General features: G+C 45.6%; 2 protein-coding genes across 4 annotated transcripts; both read right to left on the reverse strand.

Annotated features, from left to right (window-relative positions):
• Positions 1-2922: 2922 nt before the first annotated feature.
• On the reverse strand, positions 2923-7845 carry LOC4328015 (uncharacterized). 3 transcript variants are annotated; one of them, XM_015770343.3, is made up of 5 exons: positions 7535-7822; positions 6109-6212; positions 3845-4642; positions 3607-3759; positions 2923-3525 (listed from the first exon to the last, which is right to left on the reverse strand). In XM_015770343.3, exons 1-5 carry the CDS (start codon positions 7680-7682, stop codon positions 3139-3141), a joined length of 1590 nt encoding a protein of 529 aa, XP_015625829.1. In that variant the 5' UTR covers positions 7683-7822; the 3' UTR covers positions 2923-3138. The 3 variants fall into 3 exon arrangements, with proteins under 3 accessions (XP_015625829.1, XP_066163072.1, NP_001393347.1); XM_066306975.1 differs by lacking the exon at positions 7535-7822 and adding an exon at positions 6548-6733; NM_001406418.1 differs by having other exon boundaries at positions 2924-3525; positions 6109-6206; positions 7535-7845.
• A 97-nt stretch (positions 7846-7942) lies between these two features.
• On the reverse strand, positions 7943-10510 carry LOC4328016 (40S ribosomal protein S4-like). Its single transcript, NM_001406417.1, has 5 exons — positions 10410-10510; positions 9509-9586; positions 9224-9404; positions 9034-9131; positions 7943-8784 (listed from the first exon to the last, which is right to left on the reverse strand). The coding sequence occupies exons 1-5, from the start codon at positions 10410-10412 to the stop codon at positions 8347-8349; spliced, it is 798 nt and encodes a 265-aa protein (NP_001393346.1). The 5' UTR covers positions 10413-10510; the 3' UTR covers positions 7943-8346.
• Between the last annotated feature and the right edge of the window lie 12936 nt (positions 10511-23446).

Genomic DNA, 23446 nt, shown 5'->3' on the forward strand with positions numbered 1-23446 from the left:
TGGTTCTCTAGCTGCAGTTACTATAGTAAAATTGATCATCCTCTGAATCATTGCAGGTGGGAGGTGGCATGAATATCAAATCTGATTGTGACGAACCATCCCCGTATGCTGCTATTCTTGCTTCTCAATACTATGTTGTACTGTTGTTTCAAGATTTGTATGCAGGCATTGTTCTTGCGTAGGACAAACGGACATATCTTGGGTTACCTATTTTTGGAATTCTGTTGAGTTTGAACTAACATATTGCCTTGCTGTACGTTGAGAACAATTTGTTTTGCTCATATACAAGTTTCACCACTAGTATGTCTTGATTGCCGTATGTTTTGATTATAATGAGGATGAAAAGGTGACAATTACTTCTGCTGTTTGAAGAGAGCTCTAAACACATGATAGATGTGCCTTTTGATTCACGGTTTCATGTTTAGCACGCTCTCGATCGATGATGTAGGAAGGTTTATTTGTGTTTACTTGATGAGGAGCAGGAACATTTCTTACATTTTGCTGGTTGGGATGTGGATTGGTAACGTGTTCAGTTTTCCTACTGGGCAGTTGCATGGGATGTTTTGGCATGAAATTGATTTTGACACAACTTGTAATTGTTGTGTACTCTCTCCGTCCCAAAAAAAACCCAATCCTGGGTTTGAACTCCAGGTTCAAACCTAGGATTGGGTTCCAGGTTCAAACCTAGGATTGGGTTTTTTTTGGGACGGAGGGAGTAGTAGCTATAGTCAGTTTTTCCTCACTTAATAGCTATAGTAAAATACTCAAGAGGAAGTCCAGGGAGCCCAAGGTGGGGAATGATACTCTTCGACCCACTGACCGTGAAGGAGAGTACTATACTACGTGCATGTTTGGAGTTGCTCATATCTTCGCATCCTTCAAATGACACATTCATTTTAACTACTGTTTTGGCCAGCTACTAGTACTAATTCCTGCAGTCTCCAGTCTAACCACCTATTCACTGACTTGTCAGGATGGCATTACTGTGTACTTCTAGATTATTTTGGTTGGTTCTCTAGCTGAAATTGATCATCCTCTGAATTATTGCAGGTGGGAGGTGGCATGAAGATCAAAGCTGATTGTGATGAGTCATCCCCATATGCAGCTATGCTTGTTTCTCAAGATGTTGCACTGTGTTGCAAGGTTTGTATGCAGACATTGTTCTTGCGTGGAGTATAGGACAAATGGACAGATCTTGGGTGACTGTTTTCTGGAATTCTGTCTCATTATGCTCTGTGCGGCTGGAGGCAACAAGACAAACACACCTGGACCTGATGCTCAATCTGCTCTCAGGGCTCTTGCTCTTGCTCGGTCTGGGATGAATATTGGTCGCATTGGTAAGCTCAGAGTTTCAAATACTAGTTGATGCTGACACAATCGAAGGATACGGAAATGTTGTTGATGCTGTGCACAATACTTGCAGAAAGGGAGGTAGTAGTAGGGAGGAGGCTGTGTCGTAGGCCATTTATCGCCATGGACATGGAGAGTATCTCCTCTTTGGATAGTCGCTCCAAAGCTTCCCGAAGAGAGAGTTTCGCTCATTGTCCTGAATTTCTGACTGTCACTTAATTTGGCCACTCTGTTTTGGTTAAGGAAATATCAAGTTTTCATGCTTAACAAGACCCAATCTAGTATACCTTGGTGGTTCCATATAATATGGTTGGATTGTTTTATGAGTTTGTGCCATCTACTGTATGAGTTTGTGTCAGTTTATCTTTTGTGAGCATAATATAAGTGTGATCTTGTTGGCTGCATGATTTCTGGGGTACAGCTTAGAAGTTACTCCTATTTACTGTACTTAGATGGATGGTTGGTTGTGCTGTTGAATCACTTGTGGAGTAGTAGTACTTAAATTTTAACATGTTGCATTTGCATGGAGTTTTGTCAGGGTTCAGTTGCATTTGAAGAGAATGTACGGGTGATCATGTTGCATTTGTCAGGGTCCAGATCACAACTTTTGCTGGTGTGCTGTCCTGATCTGGTTTCATGTGATTTGTTGAATGATGATGGACCTGTGTGTTGAATACGTAGTAGGAGTAAGTACTACTCCTTGCTGCAATTTTACACCATTGTCGAATTTATGATGATGCTTGACTGAAATTTCAGACGTCTCAAGGAGGGATAGGCAGGGGCGCAGGGCCTTTTACCATTGAGGTTACTTGGGCCATGGCAACTAGTACCACTATGGGCAGTGTGGCTACAACATGTATCTTCAGATTTTTTGTGTTGGCCTTATCATAGCATGCTGCTCTGCTCTGCTCTGACGTTAAACAAGGGCTACGAGCAGGCTTCCCTGAAAGACCAGAGAATTTGAGTTCATTGGTATATTCGACAAGGGAACAATTTATTGGTATATTCGACCAACAAATTCATTTATTCATATTGTTCTATCAGTGTAAAAGTCGAAGAATATTGTTCTACTAGTGTCTGTCAAAAGCCTAGCCGAGCTTGAGCTTGGATCAAGAAGCTAAGCTCATTGCTACTCCATCCGTTCTAAAATGTAAGAGATTTTAGTTGAATAAGACACATTCTAACGTCCATCCTAAAATGTAAGAGATTTTAGTTGAATGAGACACATTCTAAGTTCCTGTGTAGAATCATAATATTAGGATATATATCATCCAATCAAAATCATAATATTATGATATATCTCATACAATCAAAAGCCTTTCTATTTTAGGACGGAGGAAGTAGCTCTCAAATGTATATATGAAGATGCGTCTTGGCCCTATATAAATTTTATGCACATAAAACTAAGCAAGAAAACATTGCACTGCAACCATGACATACGGAGTATATAGTAAAAGCAGTTCCCACTTGCGATTTAAGAACGCACCAACGACGACATGACTCCCAACTGGGAGCTGGAAACTTAAACTGAAAACTCAGTTTTCAATTCCTCAGCAAACGAACAGGTCCAAATAATCCAAGAAACAAAGCATGGTTTATCTATAATTTGATTAAAGCGACAACATTGTGCATTTCAGATAGCTTATCGCATAGTCTTAAGAAAATAATAAGGGATAGTTAAAGATGAAACTACAAAGATCTTATGACTAACATATACTATCATTTATTGAAATACATATCACAACTAAGATAAGTTATGACATCTTCCACCTTCCAGCAGCATAGGGATCATCCAAAGGCAAGGGAATGACAGCGTGTGCAAGTCCCCACAAGAGTCAGAGTTGTTGTAGGTGCAACTTTATCCTCGATGTACCTTCGTACAGCAATGGCAGCTCTTGCGGATTCCTTGAGCACAGCGTTGCTAACAGGCCAGCAAATCTTCCCATTACTTTCCCCAGAACACCTATCACCACCTCTAAGTGTGTCCAACACAAGACGCTCAAGTGAGGCAGCGGCTTTGACAATGCAACATGTTAGCTCAACCAAGCTCTTCGCGGAGTTGAACCCTATGATCTCCACACTCTTCAGGCATTCATGGCTGAGCTCGGGCAGCTGCCTCAAATGTGCGGAAGAATCTTCAACAATCGATTCATGCCTCATATCTTCCTGAAAAACCTGGAGGTGAACAATTAAAGAATATGAATCAATGGCCCAGCAGATATATATATGCAGGATGTTGAACAGGGTGGCCCTTACATCCAAGTATAAAGTCTCCAAGGAAGGAGACGCGTGAAGGAAAGAAACCAGAAAGAAATAATCATAGGATGGGGAAAAGGTCCCTCGCGCAATCTGAATGGTCAGGTGCTTGAGGCAGAGGAATTTGGTAGGCAGCATTGGTATATTGACTGCCTGCACAAGAAATACATTGTCACGTGCAGATTATTTCTACTGTCATCTATAGCTACTATGCAGCACATAAAATCTTAGAACATACCTCAGAGTCTGAACTTAATACCATACTCTCAAGATTTGGCATAATGGATGGAAGCTGAGCACGAGCATAGCACACGACATTCGGTCGGATCATGGACAAGACCTTCATTGTCAGTGTTTCTCCAAGTGAGAACTTGATCCCTCCACTAAGGGAAATACTGGACAAATTCGGAGCTTCACACACAATCACTTGCATCCTGCGGCATGCCATAACACTCAGGCAGCTGAGATGCTGCAGCACACACGGTATCTTCAGGAAACTTATCTTGTTGCATACATTAAGTCTCAACTGCTCCAAAACAAGGGAGTTCAAAAGAAGGGACTCTAACTCGTCACCTGTAATATGCACACCACACAGATGCAGTTTTGTTAGGCTTCTCAAGGGGCCAAGTTCAGCCATGGGATGGAAGGCACAGAAGGTAAGCTGAAGACATCGAATTGAGTCTCGAACACCATCAGATAAAAGTGAGCATGCAAAGATGTACTTTTTATGTAGCGTAAGAGTGAGCTCTTCAATCCCTGGTGTAACAGCAACCTCAAGCCATCTATCAATGTAAGGATATGTACTGTCCTCATCAGCTACATTAAGCTTCAATATCTTCGCAGTGCCCAAGTGGTTTCTCAGAATGCTGTCAATTTTGCACTTGAAATTTCCCCTAGATGTCCTCGGGCAAAGTGTTTTGAAATTCAAGCTGAGGTTGGGATGAAATCTCCAGGAATTCAGAAAGGAATGAGAAAGGCAAGCAGCACGAGCAGCAGCACTCATCGGCATTAAGGAATGTATGTGACGCCAGATGTCCTGCATCCATAAGCATGGGATAAAATCTCAAATTAAGGCCAAATGGAATTACAACAAGAGAAAAAAAAAGAACAGGAGAACCACATGGAGTATCTCTGCCCCAGGTTGCTCTCTATATGATTGCACAAGGTGCAGGATGGTGCAATTGATTGTAGTCCATGATATAAGTTTATGTGCATTTGTTCAACCAAAATGCACATCGATGATTAGTTTATTGTGCAATAGCATATTATAAATAGATCAGTATAGCAAAGAAACATAAATTTGTAACTTCAGCACAGGGTGTAAGCAGAATCTCGTGAAACTAGAAGTCTTGACATGTTTATTGTAAGATAGACATAAACCTTGCTAAATGCAATGAAAAATATAACATATTGAAAAAACCATATAAAAGGACATCATGAAAGCAGTTCAACCTGTCATTTCGTATGGATTTAGGTAGCAAAATAAAAACATCAATGCCTAGCATGAATAGTGAAGCCAAAAGAAATAGGGATCACTATTTTTATAGACTGAATATGTCAATTAATGCTTGTAAGAACTTGGATACAGCAACATTTCAGTATCATCACTGCAGTAAAGCATCATATGCCTATGTAAGTAATCAAAACTGGATATTTTTCATATTCGTCTTAAATGAATATGCATGATTGACATGATTAGGCCTGCTCAAACTTATAATGAAATCATTCATACTTAGGCATGGCTCCCAATTGCTTATATCAGGAGGGAGCACATGTTACAGTTGTTGGACTTAAGAGGAAAATGCAACTACTGATGCATGCCACGCCTTATGGCCATTGCCCAACATTAAAAAAAAAAAAAACAAAGCAACTACGCATCTTATTAGGCTGGGCCTTCTAAGAGAGCTAGAAATAGTCCTAAATGTATGGTAAGTGCAGCGATACAGAGGTAGCTGACAATATTTTGACATATTCTGTGGTTAAAGATGTGTTTAAAGACATACTGATGGGAAAAGATGAAAGCCGTTTCAATATGTTTAAGAACAAGCGTTATATTATATTACTGCTTCCTGAAAGACTTAGACACAGCTGCTACAATAATGGTTCATCTGCAAAGGCTAGTAACATCAGTCAAATAGACAGCCCACAAGTGAGAGATCCTAGGGTGTATGATTATACTATATATTTTTATCAGGAGTACCATGAAAGAATCAACAGTCATGTCTCATTATCAGTAGATATGCTCAGGCTCTGGCCTGGAGGACTAGTGAGAAAAGAATGGAATGCATACGGATAATAAGAACGCAATGAAGATATTGCCAGCCTTTGAACAATGACCATAAATAATAATTCACTAGGAGTTTAGGACAATGTTCGATTGCATATATATTTTGTGACTATAAATAATAATCAACTAGCGCAGTGGGGTGAATTAGGATGATTAAAGCAGTTAAAGCTTACAATCTAAGCTTGCGTCAGAATTTTACAGTGCTGTTAGCATACCTCAGGAAGGTACGGGAGTGAATAAATCAGTGAATCGCCATGGCCAACTTGTTCAGAGGGGGAGTTATTAGTGCTACCCACTGTACAATTCGATTTATCTGCAGCTGAACCAGCACGATTATAATTATAATAGCCCATCAGACTGACAAGAACACATTAGAGAGAGAGAGAGAGACAAACAACGTAGGGGGCTACCGACCAATGGTTTATTGGGATAAAAAGATCAAGAATTTTTCAACGAATAAATGCAGATATTATGGGGTTAAAAGGAGCTGAATCGGTGACCTAACCTAGCAAAGCAGCAACAGTTGAATGTTGTGCAAATTATAATTCGGTATCCATCTAACATTAGTCAACATGAACCGATTAGCGAACAAGAACTGATCCAGGTGAGACGAACCAGAGACAGGGCTGGGAGGCAAAGGGAGTTGAGGCTTACTCATGGGCAGGGCTGGGGCTAGGGCTAGGTTTTGCCACCGCTGCTCGCGTTGCACGGCCACGGAGGACATGGCAGATGGCATTCAGGACGACGATAACTCTCTCTCCCCCCTTGGCCCTTGGATCTCAGACTCTCCTACCTATCTATATAGCTCTTCTAGTATGAGAGTTCTGTTTCTGGTTTCCTCTCCAACTCGTTTTTTATTCGATTGGAGCTGGACTTTACTATATGTCAAAACGGATTATTAGTAATAAAAAACAATTTTATGAGTCTCAAATAGAAACTACTGCTACAGCAGAGTCCTTAACGACTTAAAAAAACAAATATTCAAATAGAAACTACTACTACAGCACGATGGATTGGGCACGATTAATTAGGTTCAGCCCGACGGGCGTCGTAGGACAGCCCGCAATGTGCAGACATTCGTTTAATTAGGTTCGTCAACCAGCAACAAGACTGGATTATTTCACGTGAAAATATTTACACAAGCACATGAGTACTCCCTGTCCCAAATCAAACTAGGAACAAGAGAGGGAAACCTACCAAGAGAGGGAAGAAAATACAAAATTGCAAAAACAAAAAAAAAACAAGAGAGCAGTGAATAGGAAACAGATTGAAAGCTACTAGCTCAAGAACATGCAAGAGAACTCATAGATTCAGCAGAGCCACAAGCACTAATATTGCTAAATGACATGTCAAGTGATTAACAACATCAAACAGCTACAATCTTTCTTGAAAACTACATCAAACAGCTACAATCCTAACACAGATCGACATTGCTCAACTTTGTGTAATATCATGATTAGAAAATTCTCAATCTCACTCTTCGTAGTATGGTTTAAATTCGATTCCCTGCGCTGAAGTATAAATTGATCGGTCAATACACAGCATATTTGATTGCACACATCAAACAAATCGCAGGAGTAGAGTGGCACATCAAACAAATCTTGAACACGAACCGAAGAAGAAGGAGGAAAAAGAACTGACCGGCCGTCGTCGCTGCTGCACAAGGTGTGGCCGGCCAATTGGAACTGCAACTCTCTTCCATGGCAGATCTGCCAATGGAGCTCGAAGTAGTTGCCTGCTCCCACGCCGATGGAGCCCTTAGAGCTGGAGGCGGCAGCATGGGCAGCATCGCAGCGATGGACGGCGTTCGCTGCTGGATGGATGGGCGACGAGTAAGTCGGCGTCGGTGACGAGAGTAGCGGCGGCTGCGTTGCCGTCTCGCTGCCCAGCGACGTCTCCCCGTCTAGTGCAATCGTGCCCTAATGGGCCAAAAAATTTTGCAATTCGCGGGCATTTTTGTGGGGGCGGGACTGCGGGCCGCAAAAAAAGCCCGCCCCACTTGCACCCCTAGACACGATGCAGAATCGCTAGAGATGGTACCATGACTTCACGGAGACAAACAGCATGCTACTCCATCCATCCTCAATGGCGAACAACTGACACCCAGTAATTAAGCTCGAGTATACGAGCTTCGAATAGAGACTAACAGAACAATGATGCAACGGGCAAACAGAACAGAAGCAACGCGACTATGAACAAAAAGGCCATAGGCTGAATGCTCAAAACCATACCATCTCAGCAACAGGCAAAGACAATTTGGTTTGGAGGTTCTTAAAAGGCGCCTTAAATAAGGTAAACAGTCGCATTACAGCTAGCAGCAAACATGAGTTCGCGAATTGATCAACATAACATTAGGCAAAAGAGCTCAAAAAAGGATAGTCTGGGGCAGATAGTTCTATATCCTTGCAAACAACTCGCTATAGCAAAACTCCAGGCAGACGCAGCAGCAGATTTTAAGCGTTGGCAGCAGCCTGGGCGGCAGCATCCCGCTTCCTTTGCTCCTCGATGATGCTGAGCTTGATGCCCTTGCCCTTGGGCAGGCTCACCCAAGGCTTGTTGCCCTTGCCAATGGTGAACACATTGCCCAGACGGGTGGCGAATTGGTGGCCCAGGGCATCCTCAACGTGGATGGTCTCGAAGCTGCCTTTATGCTTCTCCCTGTTCTTGATCACACCAACACGGCCTGTGTTCCTTCCTCCAGTCACCATGACAACATTGCCAACATCAAACTTGATGAAGTCGACAATCTTGTTGGTCTCCAGATCGATCTTGATTGTGTCGTTTGCCTTGATGATCGGGTCAGGGTAGCGGATGGTGCGACCATCATAGGTGTTCAGGTAGGGGATTCCCTTCTGGCCAAACTGCACAGACCGAACCTTGCAAAGCTTGAACTGTGCACAGAAAAATTAGAATCAGCCAGCATTCTAACTTGAATTAATACACTCAAAAGTAACGGAATGCACAATGCTACAATCAGTTCTTCTCTAGAGGTAAACTAAAGAAGCAATTCTCAATAACAGTTCAATCAAAGCAAAATATCTTTCTCAGCACAACATAAATTTCATTATTTCAAACAGAATACCTTCATATAACAAGAGTGTGTTCAGCAAGAACAGTACCAAAAATTAATATGTCCTAACCTTAGCATCCTCATCCTTGACAGACTGAAGGCGGAAACGTCCCTTGGTGTCGTACAGAAGCCTGTAGTTCTCACCAGTCTTGGGGATGGAAATGACATCTGCCAAAAAAGAATATGTTTAGCACAAAGCACCAAGTGTTTTTACATCATACACTGAAGCATATATTGATTGCAATAACGATTGAGCATACCCATGAAACCAGCTGGGTAGGTCTTGTCAGTCCTGACCTTGCCATCAACCAAGACATGGCGCTGCATGAGGATAGAAATAACCTCACGGTATGTCAGAGCATACTTGAGCCTGTTCCTGATAATGAGGATCAGAGGCAGGCACTCCCTGGACTTGTGAGGACCAGAAGATGGCTTGGGGGCCTATGGTAAAAGGTAATTAGAAATATAAGCTATCAGGTAACAGAAAAAAAAAAGATAAGCTTCAAGCATGTGTAGTTAAGTGTAAACAAGAATGACAAACTTACAAAAGCTCCACCAAGCTTGTCGAGCATCCAATGCTTGGGCGCATTGAGCCTCTTCAGATGCTTCTTCAAACCCCTTGCCTGGTATTACGGTAAGGGAAAAGGAAATGATCAGCACAAATAACAACATAACTGCAGAGTAGCACGACATGAATACAATGACACAATGAAATCACAAGGTTATGAACAGCCCTAACATCGCTCATGGCAATGGTGCGGCATGGTTTCTAAGTAATCTTTGTTAATTCTTAACAAAAAAGGAATCTAGACACCAGAACCTATAATCCTTGAAGCCAGGCAGATATACAAGTTGAACCTTGGCACGTAACAGAAATGTAGAGGAACAATAACGCAGCAAACAGCACGAGCTAAACCCTCAAACTAGCATTGACAGTACAATTATACAAAGCATACTGAAAATAACGAGCTGTCTAAGATCCCACAAATGGGCGACAGCCAAGGATGCAATGTCCAATCCTAGACTCTACTACTAGAAGCCCAACATTGTGCATAGCTGTTCATTCTCGCGCAACGCTGAAACATAACCACTAGGAACTGATCCACAATCTGAAGCCAGCCAGCGAGTACAAATTCAACATAACATGCGTTTAAATCCTAACAGGCTGTAGCGTGGTACAAAGCTATCTACTCAACATACGAATCCTACACATCACAAAGAAATCTCATGGACCAAGAGCAAAATAACCAAGCCGACTACTAAGCTACTACATCCTAGCAGGCCACGCGCCGCACACGAACTCCCACTCAGGGAGAGCGGGGAATGGAACTAATCCCACCGAAGCTACGAACGAGAAGGATGCCACAGATCAGCCAGATCCGCAGACGCGAGAGAGCGCGCGGGGGGGAGAAGCATAGGACGGAGGAGAGGGGGTAGGGGGCTCACCATGGTTGCGAGGTCGGGCTAGGTCGCCGTGCTCTGCCGCCGCCGCCTGCTGCTTCGTCCTCCTCTGCTCCGCGCCGCGCCGCCGCCGAGATGACAAGAGTGGGAGAGCGAGGGTTGGAGAGGCTATATATACTAGTTGGTGTAGGGTTTTAGTTCACCGGATTTACGAGTTTGCCCTCCCGCTCCCCTCATGGGCTTCCACGATTTATTCCAGAAATTACGGCCCGTTTTAAGACCCTCATGGCTGAATTCATGGCCCAAGTAGTTAGATCGGGCCTAGTTTGGTCCCGGGTTGCTTGGATCATTTGCTTCTCGGCCCATTAGACTCTTACATGGCTGTGATGCATCGTGGGCTGTATTCTTGCAGCTTAGGTGAAGTGACAGATTTTATCCAATAAATGGGCCCATGTAACACAATTAAGAGCATGGGCCGAAGTGCAGGGTTGCAGCTTGTTCTTTCGGTGTACTTTTTCCTTAAGATAAGATTACAAGCCTGAATTTTACAGAGCAGCACAAAGGCCCAGACCTCAACCAAAGAGAGCAGAAACTGAAATCTCTCAACTCTCCAAAGTAGTTGTTGTCTCTTCTACAAATACATCACACTTTTGATTTTAATTTTTGAAAGGAGCTACATGCCGTCGTGAGTTGTGAGTATAACAAACTCACACTTTGACTTGTATAACAAAGTCGTTTTTCATGCCATCTGAAAATGACATTGCAACCTGCATATCTCTAGTTATTTACAACAGTTGGTTCACCTTTGATTCAGGCGGTTCAACTAGGTAGGTCCGTATAGGTTTTGTTATAACTTTTTTTTTTTGCGGGGAAACAAGGATATATTACTCAGAATAGGAGTTCTCACAAAGCAAATGTGAGATAGCAATACAAGAGTCATCCGGCCAGAAGTAAGTTAAGGATTCACTTCGGCCTTTATTTGCTAAGAAATGATTAATGCTATTCTGAGTCCTGTGCACTTTATTAAGTGCAATCACCCTTGTTCCAGCCATCGGGGAAGATTAAGGGGGGAAGAAGGGGCGGACGCTGGGACGTGCCACGTCGGATTTTTGCTACAGTCCTACAGTACCGGGGCTGGTCTTTTTGCGAAAAATAAGTTCAATCACCTCGTTGACTACGCACGCATCAGCAGACAATACCTTATTCACTGACTTGATCAGCTGGATTGCTTCTTGGCAATCGGATTCAACGACGATGGGCAGCAGAGTCCATTGGAGGGCCAGGGCTATTCCATCTCTGCAAGCTAGCAGCTCTGTTTCTAAAGCTGATCTGCAGCGACTAATGTGGCCACAGCCCAAAATTTCCTGGTGGCCCTCTTAACAGCTGGGGCAACACTCTTGTCAGCTCAAAATTCAGTGCAATTTCTGGAGCTGATTTTGAGCAACTACAGACTGGCAGTAGGGGTTGCGTTGAAGGATATTGAGCCGAAAGACATTGTTCTTGGTCGATTTCTTGCCCTCCAGGTCACAACACGACTGCATGTGCCCTGAAAATCGAGACGTTGGTGTTCCTTGTTGTTTTCTGCAATCATTGCATGTTATGTTATTGTGGAGATTATGGATATCCCATATCTACACGGCGATGATATTTGGGCTGAATATAGGATACCGAATATAGATAGAATATCTTATGTGTATCTTGGGTTTGTTTCTCAACTTGTGCATCAAGGAAATACCCTGAGACTTAGTCGGTCACGACTGTATTTTATATGTATCTGCATATTCCGTTAGGGATATAGATTGTCTTTTGTAACACGGACTCCTCCCCATATATAAGGGGGGTCCGGGTGCCTCTAGGGGCATATGTTGTTTTTCCCCAAATCATACAATCAATAATACACTCGGCGGATTCATCCCCGGACAGGAGTAGGGTATTACTTCTTTTATAAGAAGGCCTGAACCTGTATAAATCCTTTGTCTCCAAACCCATACACTTTTCCAGCTTGATAGCCACCCCCTTTTATTATTGCCGAAATCTAGTTTCGACAGTTGGCGCGCCAGGTAGGGGTTGCGTCAAGCTTTTCGCCGATCAGTGCAATGGGTTCCATCTCCGGCATCGACGACCTCGTCTTCCCACCCGGGCAGACGTTTCGGTTCGGCAGCCTCGACTTCGTCACCAACAACTTCGGCAAGATCTCTCTCCTTGACTCGGAGTCGGACCAGTCGGGAGAGAACCAGATTTCGGCCCCGTTTGGACTCCCAAACGCGGCTGAAAGTTACTTCAAGACCATCTCGACCGAGTCGGCTTCAAACCACTCGGGCGAGATCGCATCTTCACCAACGTCACCAGATCAAGATGATGGGGCTTACCCACCGATCCTGATGAAGCTCCCCGACGATTTGGCGGCCGTCTCCATCACGACAGCGTCTCTTTCCCGTAGGCCTAGGCGGAAGTCGGCTTCAACACCGATTTCGCCTAGCTTCAGGGAAGTTGGCGTCATCCTCCAACCACTCGGCACGGTTTCGACGGATCAGCTAGATGGCGACTACAGCTCTCCTACCGTCGACTCGCGCCCCACCGACATCGTGGAGTACGACGAGTTTAGCTCTCGCTACCACGACCCGGATCTCGACGACTTCGACGGAAGCCTAGATGACAACTACACCCCTCTCTATTTTGGCGTCTTCATGGCCAATAACGAGACGGAGGAGCAACGCCAAGCCCGGGAGACCGAAGCGCGTCGCGAGACTGAACGCCGCCGACTGGAAGAGGAGCATCAAGCACAAGAACAAGAACGGTTACGGCATGAGCAGCAGGAGCGTGAGCGGACCGCGAAGGAGGCTGAGGATCGACGGCAGCGAGCTTTGGAAGCAGGACGCCGGGCGCGTGATCTCATCGGCCAGCAAGATGTTGAAGGGACGCCGATTTTTCGCACCCCTCAACAGAATGCGGTTGCCGCGATCACCCTCCTCGACACCCTACTCAGGGAAAGCGAGCTCAATCAATCCGATCACGTCGTCAACATCTTGAACCAGACGAAGACTATGATTGCGGCTTCGGTCCCAGTTAACTCCGAAAGCGTCCACACGCCGACTGGCAGCCGAGTCCCCCACTTCCGATCTCATGACTACCGTCATCCAAGCCTCAGCATCACCGGCGCAGGATCCAATCGCAGGAGCAGGGGCCACGACGAGCGGTCTGTTCACTCACCTCCCGACCACCATAGGGAGCGCCGAGTGGAACGGCCTCGCTCACCACCTCGTCGCCGCCCCGTCGATCTTCGCGACACAATCATACAGCGCCGCGCAGCTCGAGGCTATCATCACTCGCCGGACCGCCACGACGATGACCTTGACGGAGTAGCAGCCTTCACCGACGACCTGCGTCGAGTGGACTGGCCAGCCGGCTTCAAGCCGACTGGAATAGAGAAGTACGATGGTACCACTAACCCAGAATCGTGGCTTACCGTCTACGGTCTCGCAATCCGCGCAGCAGGAGGAGACAGCAAGGCCATGGCGAACTATTTACCAGTGGCTTTAGCGGATTCCGCCCGATCTTGGCTCCATGGATTGCCCCGTGGTACAATCGGATCTTGGGCCGAGTTACGTGACCACTTCATCGCCAACTTTCAAGGCACCTTCGAGCGTCCCGGCACACAATACGACCTCTACAACGTCATTCAGAAGTCCGGAGAATCCCTTCGAGATTACATCCGGCGATTTTCTGAACAGCGTAACAAGATCTCCGACATCACCGACGACGTCATCATCGCCGCATTCACCAAAGGGATTCGCCACGAAGAATTGGTTGGCAAATTCGGGCGTAAGCCTCCCAGGACAGTCAAGCTCATGTTTGAAAAAGCCAACGAGTACGCCAAAGCTGAAGACGCCGTCACCGCGTCAAAGCAGTCGGGTCCCAGTTGGAAGCCAAAAAAGGATACGCCGGCTTCGGGAGGAGGTGGAAGTAACAATCATAAGGACCGCAAGCGTAAGCCTGCAGAACTTGTTGCAACCGCCAGTCACTCTTCTCGACAGCGTTCGCGCGTCAACACGTTCGACAAGATCATGAACTCCCAATGCCCGCACCATCCTAACTCCAACCACGTGGCCAAAGATTGTTTCGTCTACAAGCAATTCGCGGATCAATACACCAAGACTACACGGAAGAACTCCGACGAAGAACAAAGCACGTCGAGGAAGAAGGACGACGGCGACACCCCGGCAGGTTTTCAAGACCACCGCAAGGAGCTCAACCATATCTTCGGCGGCCCCCTGGCTTATGAGTCTAAACGGAAGCAAAAGTTGACCGAACGGGAGATCAATGCTGTTCAGCCCGACACGCCCCAATATCTTCGATGGTCAGAGATTGCAATCAAGTTTGACCGCTCGGATCATCCTGACCGAGTGGTCCACCCGGGGCGGTACCCCCTGGTACTAGACCCAGTGGTCCGTAATGTCAAGCTTCGCAGAACCCTCATCGACGGTGGCAGTGCACTCAATATCCTTTTCGCCAAGACCTTGGATGATATGCAGATTCCTCGCTCCGAGTTAAAACCAAGCAATGCGCCTTTTCACGGCGTAATTCCAGGATTATCCGCAACTCCACTCGGCCAGATCACCCTCCCGGTCACTTTTGGCACTCGGGAAAACTTTCGCACAGAGAATATCAGCTTCGAAGTCGCCGATTTCGAGACAGCATACCATGCCATACTCGGACGCCCGGCATTAGCCAAGTTCATGGCCGTCCCGCACTACACTTACATGATGATGAAGATGCCTGGTCCCCGAGGAGTCTTATCCCTACGGAGTGACATCAAGCAAGCCGTCACATGCGACAAGGAGAGTTGCGACATGGCCCAAACCCGCGAGATAGCGTCTGCTCGAGAGGATATCCGACTGGCTGCAGCCACGGCGGACGAAGGAGAAGTGCCCGCTACCAAGACTTCAAAAAGTGGAGAAAGCGAAGCCAAGACTAAGAAGATTCCCCTAGATCCCTCTGATCCTACTAAAACTGCTGTAATAGGCGCCGAGTTAGATTGTAAATAGGAAAGCGCGCTCATCACCTTTCTTCAGAACAATAAAGATATCTTTGCGTGGAAACCATCTGATATGCCCGGTATTCCTAGAGAGGTGATTGAGCACTCCTTACATGTCAAAGAAGACGCCAAGCCTATCAAACAACGACTCCGCCGATTCGCACAAGACAGGAAGGACGCGATCAAGGAGGAATTAACCAAGCTGTTAGCAGCAGGCTTCATTAAAGAAGTCCTTCATCCCGACTGGCTGGCAAACCCAGTTCTAGTTCGGAAGAAAACAGGGCAATGGCGCATGTGTGTTGATTACACTGACCTCAACAAATCCTGCCCTAAAGATCCTTTTGGGTTGCCTCGCATTGACCAGGTAGTTGACTCGACCGCCGGCTGTGAGCTTCTCAGTTTTTTGGATTGCTACTCGGGGTATCACCAGATCCGACTGAAGGAATCCGACTGCTTGAAGACTTCATTCATCACGCCCTTCGGGGCATACTGCTACGTCACCATGCCATTTGGACTCAAAAACGCAGGAGCAACTTATCAACGTATGATCCAGAGATGCTTCTCAACGCAGATTGGCCGCAACGTTGAAGCCTATGTGGATGATGTAGTCGTCAAGACCAAGCAAAAGGATGATTTGATCTCGGATCTGGAAGAAACCTTCGCGAGCATCCGTGCTTTCAGGATGAAATTAAACCCTGAAAAGTGCACCTTCGGAGTACCGTCAGGGAAGCTGCTTGGTTTTATGGTGTCTCATAGAGGCATCCAAGCCAACCCGGAGAAAGTTACTGCTATCCTCAACATGAAACCGCCAAGTACCCAGAAAGATGTTCAGAAGCTGACTGGATGCATGGCGGCGCTCAGCCGATTTGTTTCAAGACTTGGCGAGCGGGGGATGCCCTTCTTTAAGCTACTAAAGAAAACAGATGATTTCCAGTGGGGACCTGAAGCACAGAAGGCCTTCGAAGATTTCAAGAAACTCCTCACCGAGCCACCGGTCCTAGCCTCACCACACCCGCAGGAGCCGTTGTTGCTGTATGTATCTGCCACCTCCCAGGTTGTGAGCACTGTCTTGGTCGTTGAGCGTGAGAAAGAAGGCCATGTCCAGAAAGTCCAGCGACCGATTTATTTTGTCAGCGAGGTCCTAGCCGACTCCAAAACGAGGTACCCTCAGGTTCAGAAGTTGTCATATGGTATTTTAATCACTACCAGGAAGCTATCTCACTACTTTCAAGGTCACCCGGTAACGGTGGTCACATCATTTCCACTCGGTGATATACTGCACAACCGCGAAGCAAACGGACGGATTGCAAAGTGGGCTTTGGAGTTGATGTCTTTGGACATATCATTCAAGCCCCGAATTTCAATCAAGTCCCAAGCGTTAGCTGATTTTGTCGCCGAATGGACCGAGTTCCAAGAGGATACCCCCGCGGAGAAGATGGAGCACTGGACCATGCATTTTGACGGGTCAAAAAGACTTTCCGGCACTGGAGCAGGAGTGGTTCTAATTTCACCAACTGGAGAAAGATTAAGCTATGTACTTTGGATACATTTTTCGGCGTCCCACAACGTTGCCGAGTATGAGGCCCTCCTTCATGGGCTGCGGATTGCAATTTCCCTAGGGATAAAGCGTCTAATAGTTAGAGGCGATTCACAGCTGGTTGTCAACCAGGTTATGAAAGAGTGGTCCTGCCTTGATGACAATATGATGGCATATCGACAAGAGGTACGCAAATTGGAAGACAAGTTCGATGGACTCGAGCTAAGTCATGTTCTTCGACATAATAATGAAGCCGCCGACAGACTTGCCAATTTTGGATCCAAGCGCGAGGTGGCGCCTTCCGATGTTTTCGTCGAACACCTTTATACGCCGACGGTACCTCACAAAGATACTGCTCAAATTGCGGGCACTCATGACGTAGCTATGATTGAAGCCGACTGGCGAGATCCCCTCATACGATTTTTGACTTCTCAAGAACTCCCTTAAGACAAAGATGAAGCCGAGCGGGTTTCAAGGCGGAGCAAACTTTATGTTATGCATGAAGCTGAGTTATACAAGAAAAGCCCTTCAGGAATTCTGCAACGCTGCGTATCTTTAGAGGAAGGGAGACAATTGCTGAAAGACATACATTCTGGGATATGCGGAAATCACGCTGCTGCACGCACCATTGTCGGCAAAGCTTACCGGCAGGGTTTTTTCTGGCCTACTGCAGTGTCCGACGCCGACAAAATTGTGCGCACGTGCGAAGGTTGCCAATTTTTTGCCAGACAAATTCATTTACCAGCTCAAGAGTTGCAAACTATCCCGCTGTCTTGGCCGTTTGCGGTTTGGGGGCTCGACATGGTTGGTCCGTTTAAAAAGGCAGTCGGTGGTTACACGCATCTCTTTGTGGCCATTGATAAATTTTCCAAGTGGATTGAAGCTAAACCGGTTGTCACAATCACAGCAGATAATGCTCGAGACTTCTTCATCAATATTGTGCATAGATTTGGAGTGCCCAATCGGATTATCACTGATAATGGCACACAAGTCACTGGCGGAGTTTTTAAAGACTTTTGTGAGGACTTTGGAATTAAGATTTGCTATGCCTCAGTGGCACACCCCATGAGCAATGGACAGGTGGAGCGAGCCAATGGCATGATACTTCAAGGGATTAAAACGCGTGTCTTTGACCGGCTAAAACCCTATGCCGGCAAATGGGTGCAACAGCTGCCATCGGTGCTTTGGTCTTTGCGAACTACACCCAGTAGGGCCACAGGCCAGTCACCTTTTTTCCTTGTCTATGGGGCAGAAGCAATGTTGCCGAGTGAAGTTGAATTCGAATCTTTGCGCTTTCGAAATTTCCGTGAAGAACGCTACGAAGAGGACAGAGTGGATGACTTGCACCGGTTGGAAGAAGTCCGTGAAGCAGCTTTGATTCGGTCGGCTCGATACTTACAAGGGTTGCGGCGTTATCATAATCGCAATGTTCGATCCCGTGCCTTTTTAGTCGGCGACCTGGTTTTGAGGAAAATTCAAACTACACGGGATCGGCACAAGTTATCTCCTTTATGGGAGGGGCCATTTATCATCTCTGAAGTCACCCGGCCAGGTTCCTATCGACTCAAGCGAGAAGATGGTACTCTCGTCGACAACTCTTGGAACATTGAACATCTTCGTCGTTTCTACGCTTAAGTTTATCATTGTACTTCCCTATCTTGACTGTCAACATCAAGTTTTCTTCTTGAAGTTGTCAGTCGGGGGCTATTATCATAATAATGGAGTGTGATTTTTTATCAATTCAATTTGCTTACTTGGTTTATCATTGCCTTGTTCGATTTTTCTACTTAGTCTGCGAGGACTGAAAGTTTTTAATAGCTTCTTTGGGTTTTAGGCTCAACAAAGCTTGATAAAAGCTTTTAAGAAATCAAAGATTTGGCTGGAACTATCAAGCACAGCATAAATACACCAGTATTGTACAAATTGAGCCTCCATTTGTTACATTCATACTCAGTCAGAGTCAGTCCTTTCATCATCAGAGTTATTGTTGCTCGGCTGAAGGTCGTTGTTGTGGAATTGCTCTACAACGTCACTTGCAATCTTGTCAGCCGCATTTTGAGCATTGTTGATAAGATCAAGAGCAGCCTCTTCGCTTGTCCCGTCTGCAAATCCATCAATGGTGTCGATTTCAATTCTCGGGTACAAGGATTTGGTCATCGCCAATGCCATGCTAGCTCCCATACTTCCAGCTTTCTTGATGTTCTTGAAATATACATCCGGTGCAACTCTCAGCTTGTCAAAGATTTCGGTTGCGTCAAGTGCACTCGGACCACTGTTATTAAGGAACATAGCTTGGACAAGTGGTGTAGCGACATTGGCAACTTCATCTCTTGCTCCTTCAAGCCTCTGGATCTTACCAACCAGGACGTCAAACTGAGCTTGAGATTTGATTTTACGGTCTACAAAACACATTTATAATAAGAATCTGCTGCATTAAAAAGAGGAAAGTTCAGATTGTCAGCTGGCAGTACCTTCAACCTCCTTCAAGGCCGAGTCCCTTTCAGCAGCTAGTTCTGTTTTGTCTTTTCTCAAGGCTTCAATTTGCTTCTCCATTTGAGCCATCCTGGTGGCTTGCGCTGTTTGAAATCCAAATGTTTGAGGATCCAGTTATGACAGCATAAATGGGACAGATCTAGAGATTACCTTTTGATGAACCACTCAGCTCGTAGTTTGAATCCTGGAGCTGAGCAATTCGTTCCCTTAATTCCTTCTCCGTTTTCTTGGCATGCTCCTTGGCCTCGTGTAGCTGGCTCCTAACGGCTTCAAGAGTTCCCAAATGAGGAACCAGCTTTTCTAAGGTTGTGGTCTTGGCCTCATTGCGAAGATGGATTCTCTGCACGGTGGTTCATGGATTAGTTTTGCTAACGAGAAAACAAAGTCATTAAAGGCAGTCACCTAGAAGACTTACATTCACAATGCGAGTAGCTTCTCCAAGTACTTTCTTCAGCTGGCACACTTCCTCATCTTCTTTTTGGCGATTTATGACAATGCCGGAAACTTGAGAGTTCTCGTCCCACCATTTGAGTAAGATAGGAGGACGAGAGTCATCAGCTGCCTTTATGCGGAGAATTTCTTCTTCGTCGCCGCCTAGTGGACCTGATGTATTCCCAAGACATTAGACGAGTAAGCTGGAGTTATTCAGAACGGCATCACTTGAGAAGATGAGTTACCTGAGGATGTGCCTAGCTGAGCGTGAGGTGATCCCTGCTCTTTATCCGGAGACCCAATCACTGAGTCATTACCAGCCTCTGGTCCTTGAGAAGTTGTCGCCTGCGCTTCAGCTTCAGGAATCTCTTGATTTAGACCTACATCCGACTGGTTTCCAGTCGGGGGCTCTTGGGTTGTTGCAGTTTCAGTAGCTGCCGACTGGTTTCCAGTCGGCGGCTGGTCACTCGGATTGGCCTTGTCATCCGAAGCATGGGCGCCAGTCGGCTGACTTTCGGCAGTCGGCTGGCTTTCGGCAGTCGGCTGGTTTTCGGCGGTCGGATCAGCATCTTTGGATAAATTTGACTCTGTGGCAGCCGGATCAGGATTTTTTCCAGTTGGATCTATATCGGACGGTTTCCTGCAAAGTGTCCTTTCGGTATTCAGCGTAATTTCTATGAGAGAAGCATGCCGAAATAAAATGGTACCGAGAAGTTTATACCTGGAAGATGTTCTAATCTTTGGCATTTGACGGCCAGCCAGTTTTTTCCTGGGCATGGTATGCTTTGGGAGTTTATTGGGCGTGCCCTTGTCCCCAGATTTGTTGCTGTCATCGCCTTCGTCGTCATTAAGCACCAGCTTTCTCTTGCGAGAACCTGTCTGCCCAGCCGGTTTGGAGGTTTGAGGTTGCGGGTCTGACCTGATTGTCGGCCCTCCACTTCCCTGAACGGTGTGCTGGCGAGGAGATCGGCGTTGAGCAATTGGGGGATCAGATTTCATCAATACGTACTCCTGAATGAGATGCTTCCACGGTTAGCTCACTCAACATGAAGATAAAATTATGTTTTGGTCATGAGTTGAAGGTTTCAGATACATACCTGTGGAGGCGGATTGAATGCATTATATGGTACAACTGGCAGCTGATGTGAGTAGCTGACGACAATAGCATTTGAGAAGATTTTATACATTCTCTCCTTCATGATTTTAAAGTCCAGAGAGTCTGGGTCTTCACGGTTTGGATCATGCTTGCCGTCAAACTCGAATGCTGTGCGGGATCTCTCTTTGATTGGAGCTAATCGACACTTAATGAAATGCCGAGTGATTTGCTCTCCCTGTAAGCCTTGCTCTTTGAGCTTCAGCATGCGTTCCATCAGTTCTAAGGCTTGGGCAGCTTCATCTCCCATGGGAAGAGAGTTCCAGGTATCTTGGTATACTGGGGGAAGACAGGAGTACTCAGGAAGAGCGGGCTCGGGATTTTGAATATAAAACCAGTTGGCGTGCCATCCTTTGTTTGAAGTCTTGAAAGGCATAGAGAAATACTTCTGGCTCAGAGTGCCCCTCAGTTGAAATCCAGCCCCACCAACTACGCATGGTTTGTTTTTGTTTGGTTGAGGCTTAAGGAAAAAGATTCGGCGGAACAGAGCAAAATGAGGTCTAATGCCCAAAAAAGCTTCACAGACATGGACGAAATTTGCAATATGGACTATGGAGTTCGGATTCAAATGATGTAAGCTGATTCCATAGAAATTCAGTATCCCACGGAAGAACTTTGAGGTTGGAAGAGCAAATCCACCATAAAAGAAATGAGAGAAGACCACGGCCTCGTGTGTATCGGGGGTCGGAAAAGCCTCATCGCACGCTGGCCGCCACCCGATGATCTCCTTGGCAGGGAGAACGCCGTGCGCCACCATCTCCTTCAGGTTCTCCTCCGTCACGTCGGACGGCGCCCATTGGCCTTCGAAGCTTTCTTTCTCTTCCGCCATTGATTTTCCCCGAATACGTTGATTTGATTCGAGGGATGGCTTGGGAGAGATGAGGAATTGAGGCGGTGGATCACGGGAAGGATTTTGATCACTTTTTGAAGGTGGATTTGAGTGGAATGGTGAACCCTAGTTTGCCGGCGTAGCTCTGTACTGTAGCAAGGAGTGGGGAAAATGGCGAGAGTTCCGGCGGGGAAGACGAAGTGTCGCTTGGATCTCGGGTTTTCTTGTTAAGGGTATCGGAGGTGCGAATGGGCCTAGGCCTGAATAGTATCTCAGCCCAATACTTTTAACAGCGTGGCCCATTGTGTTCCTTAGGGACTTAGGCATTTTTTGCTTTGGCAATTTATGTACACAATAGTGTTGCCCAATGCTGATAAAATCCTTTTTACGCGGTCATATAATTCTTTGGAATTATTGCAATGCAAATTAAAAGGTGCCCGACAGAAAGGCGTTATGCTGTTTTTGTACGTTTTTTTAGGCTACAAAAGCTGTCTGGGTTAACTTGGAATGACTTGTTTTTATCATAGTCATTTCCTCGGTATGTTATATGCCTGTTTTCATTGTGGTAAATAGTCATAGCCTAGGCTATTAGACTTATTCATTACCATGATTTTTATAATATTTGGTGGGTAATCTTTAGAGTCTTATATTCGGATGCCTGTCAAGTGTGTTCATTCGTGAACTTTTTAGAGTGTTAACCACTTGGATTTCTTTTATTATGGCTAAAAAGCAGTCGGCTGGAATGCCTCTTTAGGCGCCGTGTATGCTTTTGTCATATGATGCATAATTATGCTATTATTTTGTTCTCAACTATATGTTTAGTTTGTTAACTAATCACATAGTTGGAGGCTATACCTAATTAGGTGCATCTATTCGATGCACCATATTCTTTATCTTTTCGCCCTTTACAGTCTTCGTTTTCGCTACTCGGCAGGCCTTGGCATGAAAAGTTTGAAGCACTCGGATTATTATCTTTGAGCAGGCTATGATGGTTGACTGCAAAGGTCTCGGGGGCTACTGTGGAGATTATGGATATCCCATATCTACACGGCGATGATATTTGGGCTGAATATAGGATACCGAATATAGATAGAATATCTTATGTGTATCTTGGGTTTGTTTCTCAACTTGTGCATCAAGGAAATACCCTGAGACTTAGTCGGTCACGACTATATTTTATATGTATCTGCATATTCCGTTAGGGATATAGATTGTCTTTTGTAACACGGACTCCTCCCCATATATAAGGGGGGTCCGGGTGCCTCTAGGGGCATATGTTGTTTTTCCCTAAATCATACAATCAATAATACACTCGGCGGATTCATCCCCGGACAGGAGTAGGGTATTACTTCTTTTATAAGAAGGCCTGAACCTGTATAAATCCTTTGTCTCCAAACCCATACACTTTTCCAGCTTGATAGCCACCCCCTTTTATTATTGCCGAAATCTAGTTTCGACAGTTATCTTACACTTAAGATCGATCGACCGGGCACACAGGTATCGATCGATCGTTCTTTAAACAATTGCATTATTGGGATCAATTATTTGGGAACCATTTCTCGGAGAATCTGTATATCCGATACTTAAAGAAACAGAATTATTG

Source organism: Oryza sativa, chromosome 2 (assembly GCF_034140825.1).
Source record: "Oryza sativa Japonica Group chromosome 2, ASM3414082v1".
Lineage (NCBI taxonomy): Eukaryota > Viridiplantae > Streptophyta > Magnoliopsida > Poales > Poaceae > Oryza > Oryza sativa.

What these genes read in the sequence shown, in the direction of transcription:
- LOC4328016 (NM_001406417.1), bottom strand. An exon ending in CTACCCAGCTGGTTTCATGG is followed by an intron (nt 9,132 to 9,223) that starts GTATGCTCAATC and finishes CTTTTTTGGCAG; the next exon opens with ATGTCATTTCCATCCCCAAG. An exon ending in TCAAGGATGAGGATGCTAAG is followed by an intron (nt 8,785 to 9,033) that starts GTTAGGACATAT and finishes TTCTGTGCACAG; the next exon opens with TTCAAGCTTTGCAAGGTTCG.
- LOC4328015 (XM_015770343.3), bottom strand. Translation starts at nt 7,682, where the DNA reads ATGCTGCCCATGCTGCCGCCTCCAGCTCTAAGGGCTCCATCGGCGTGG. An exon ending in TATTAAGTTCAGACTCTGAG is followed by an intron (nt 3,760 to 3,844) that starts GTATGTTCTAAG and finishes TTTCTTGTGCAG; the next exon opens with GCAGTCAATATACCAATGCT. An exon ending in TGGAGACTTTATACTTGGAT is followed by an intron (nt 3,526 to 3,606) that starts GTAAGGGCCACC and finishes GTTCACCTCCAG; the next exon opens with GTTTTTCAGGAAGATATGAG.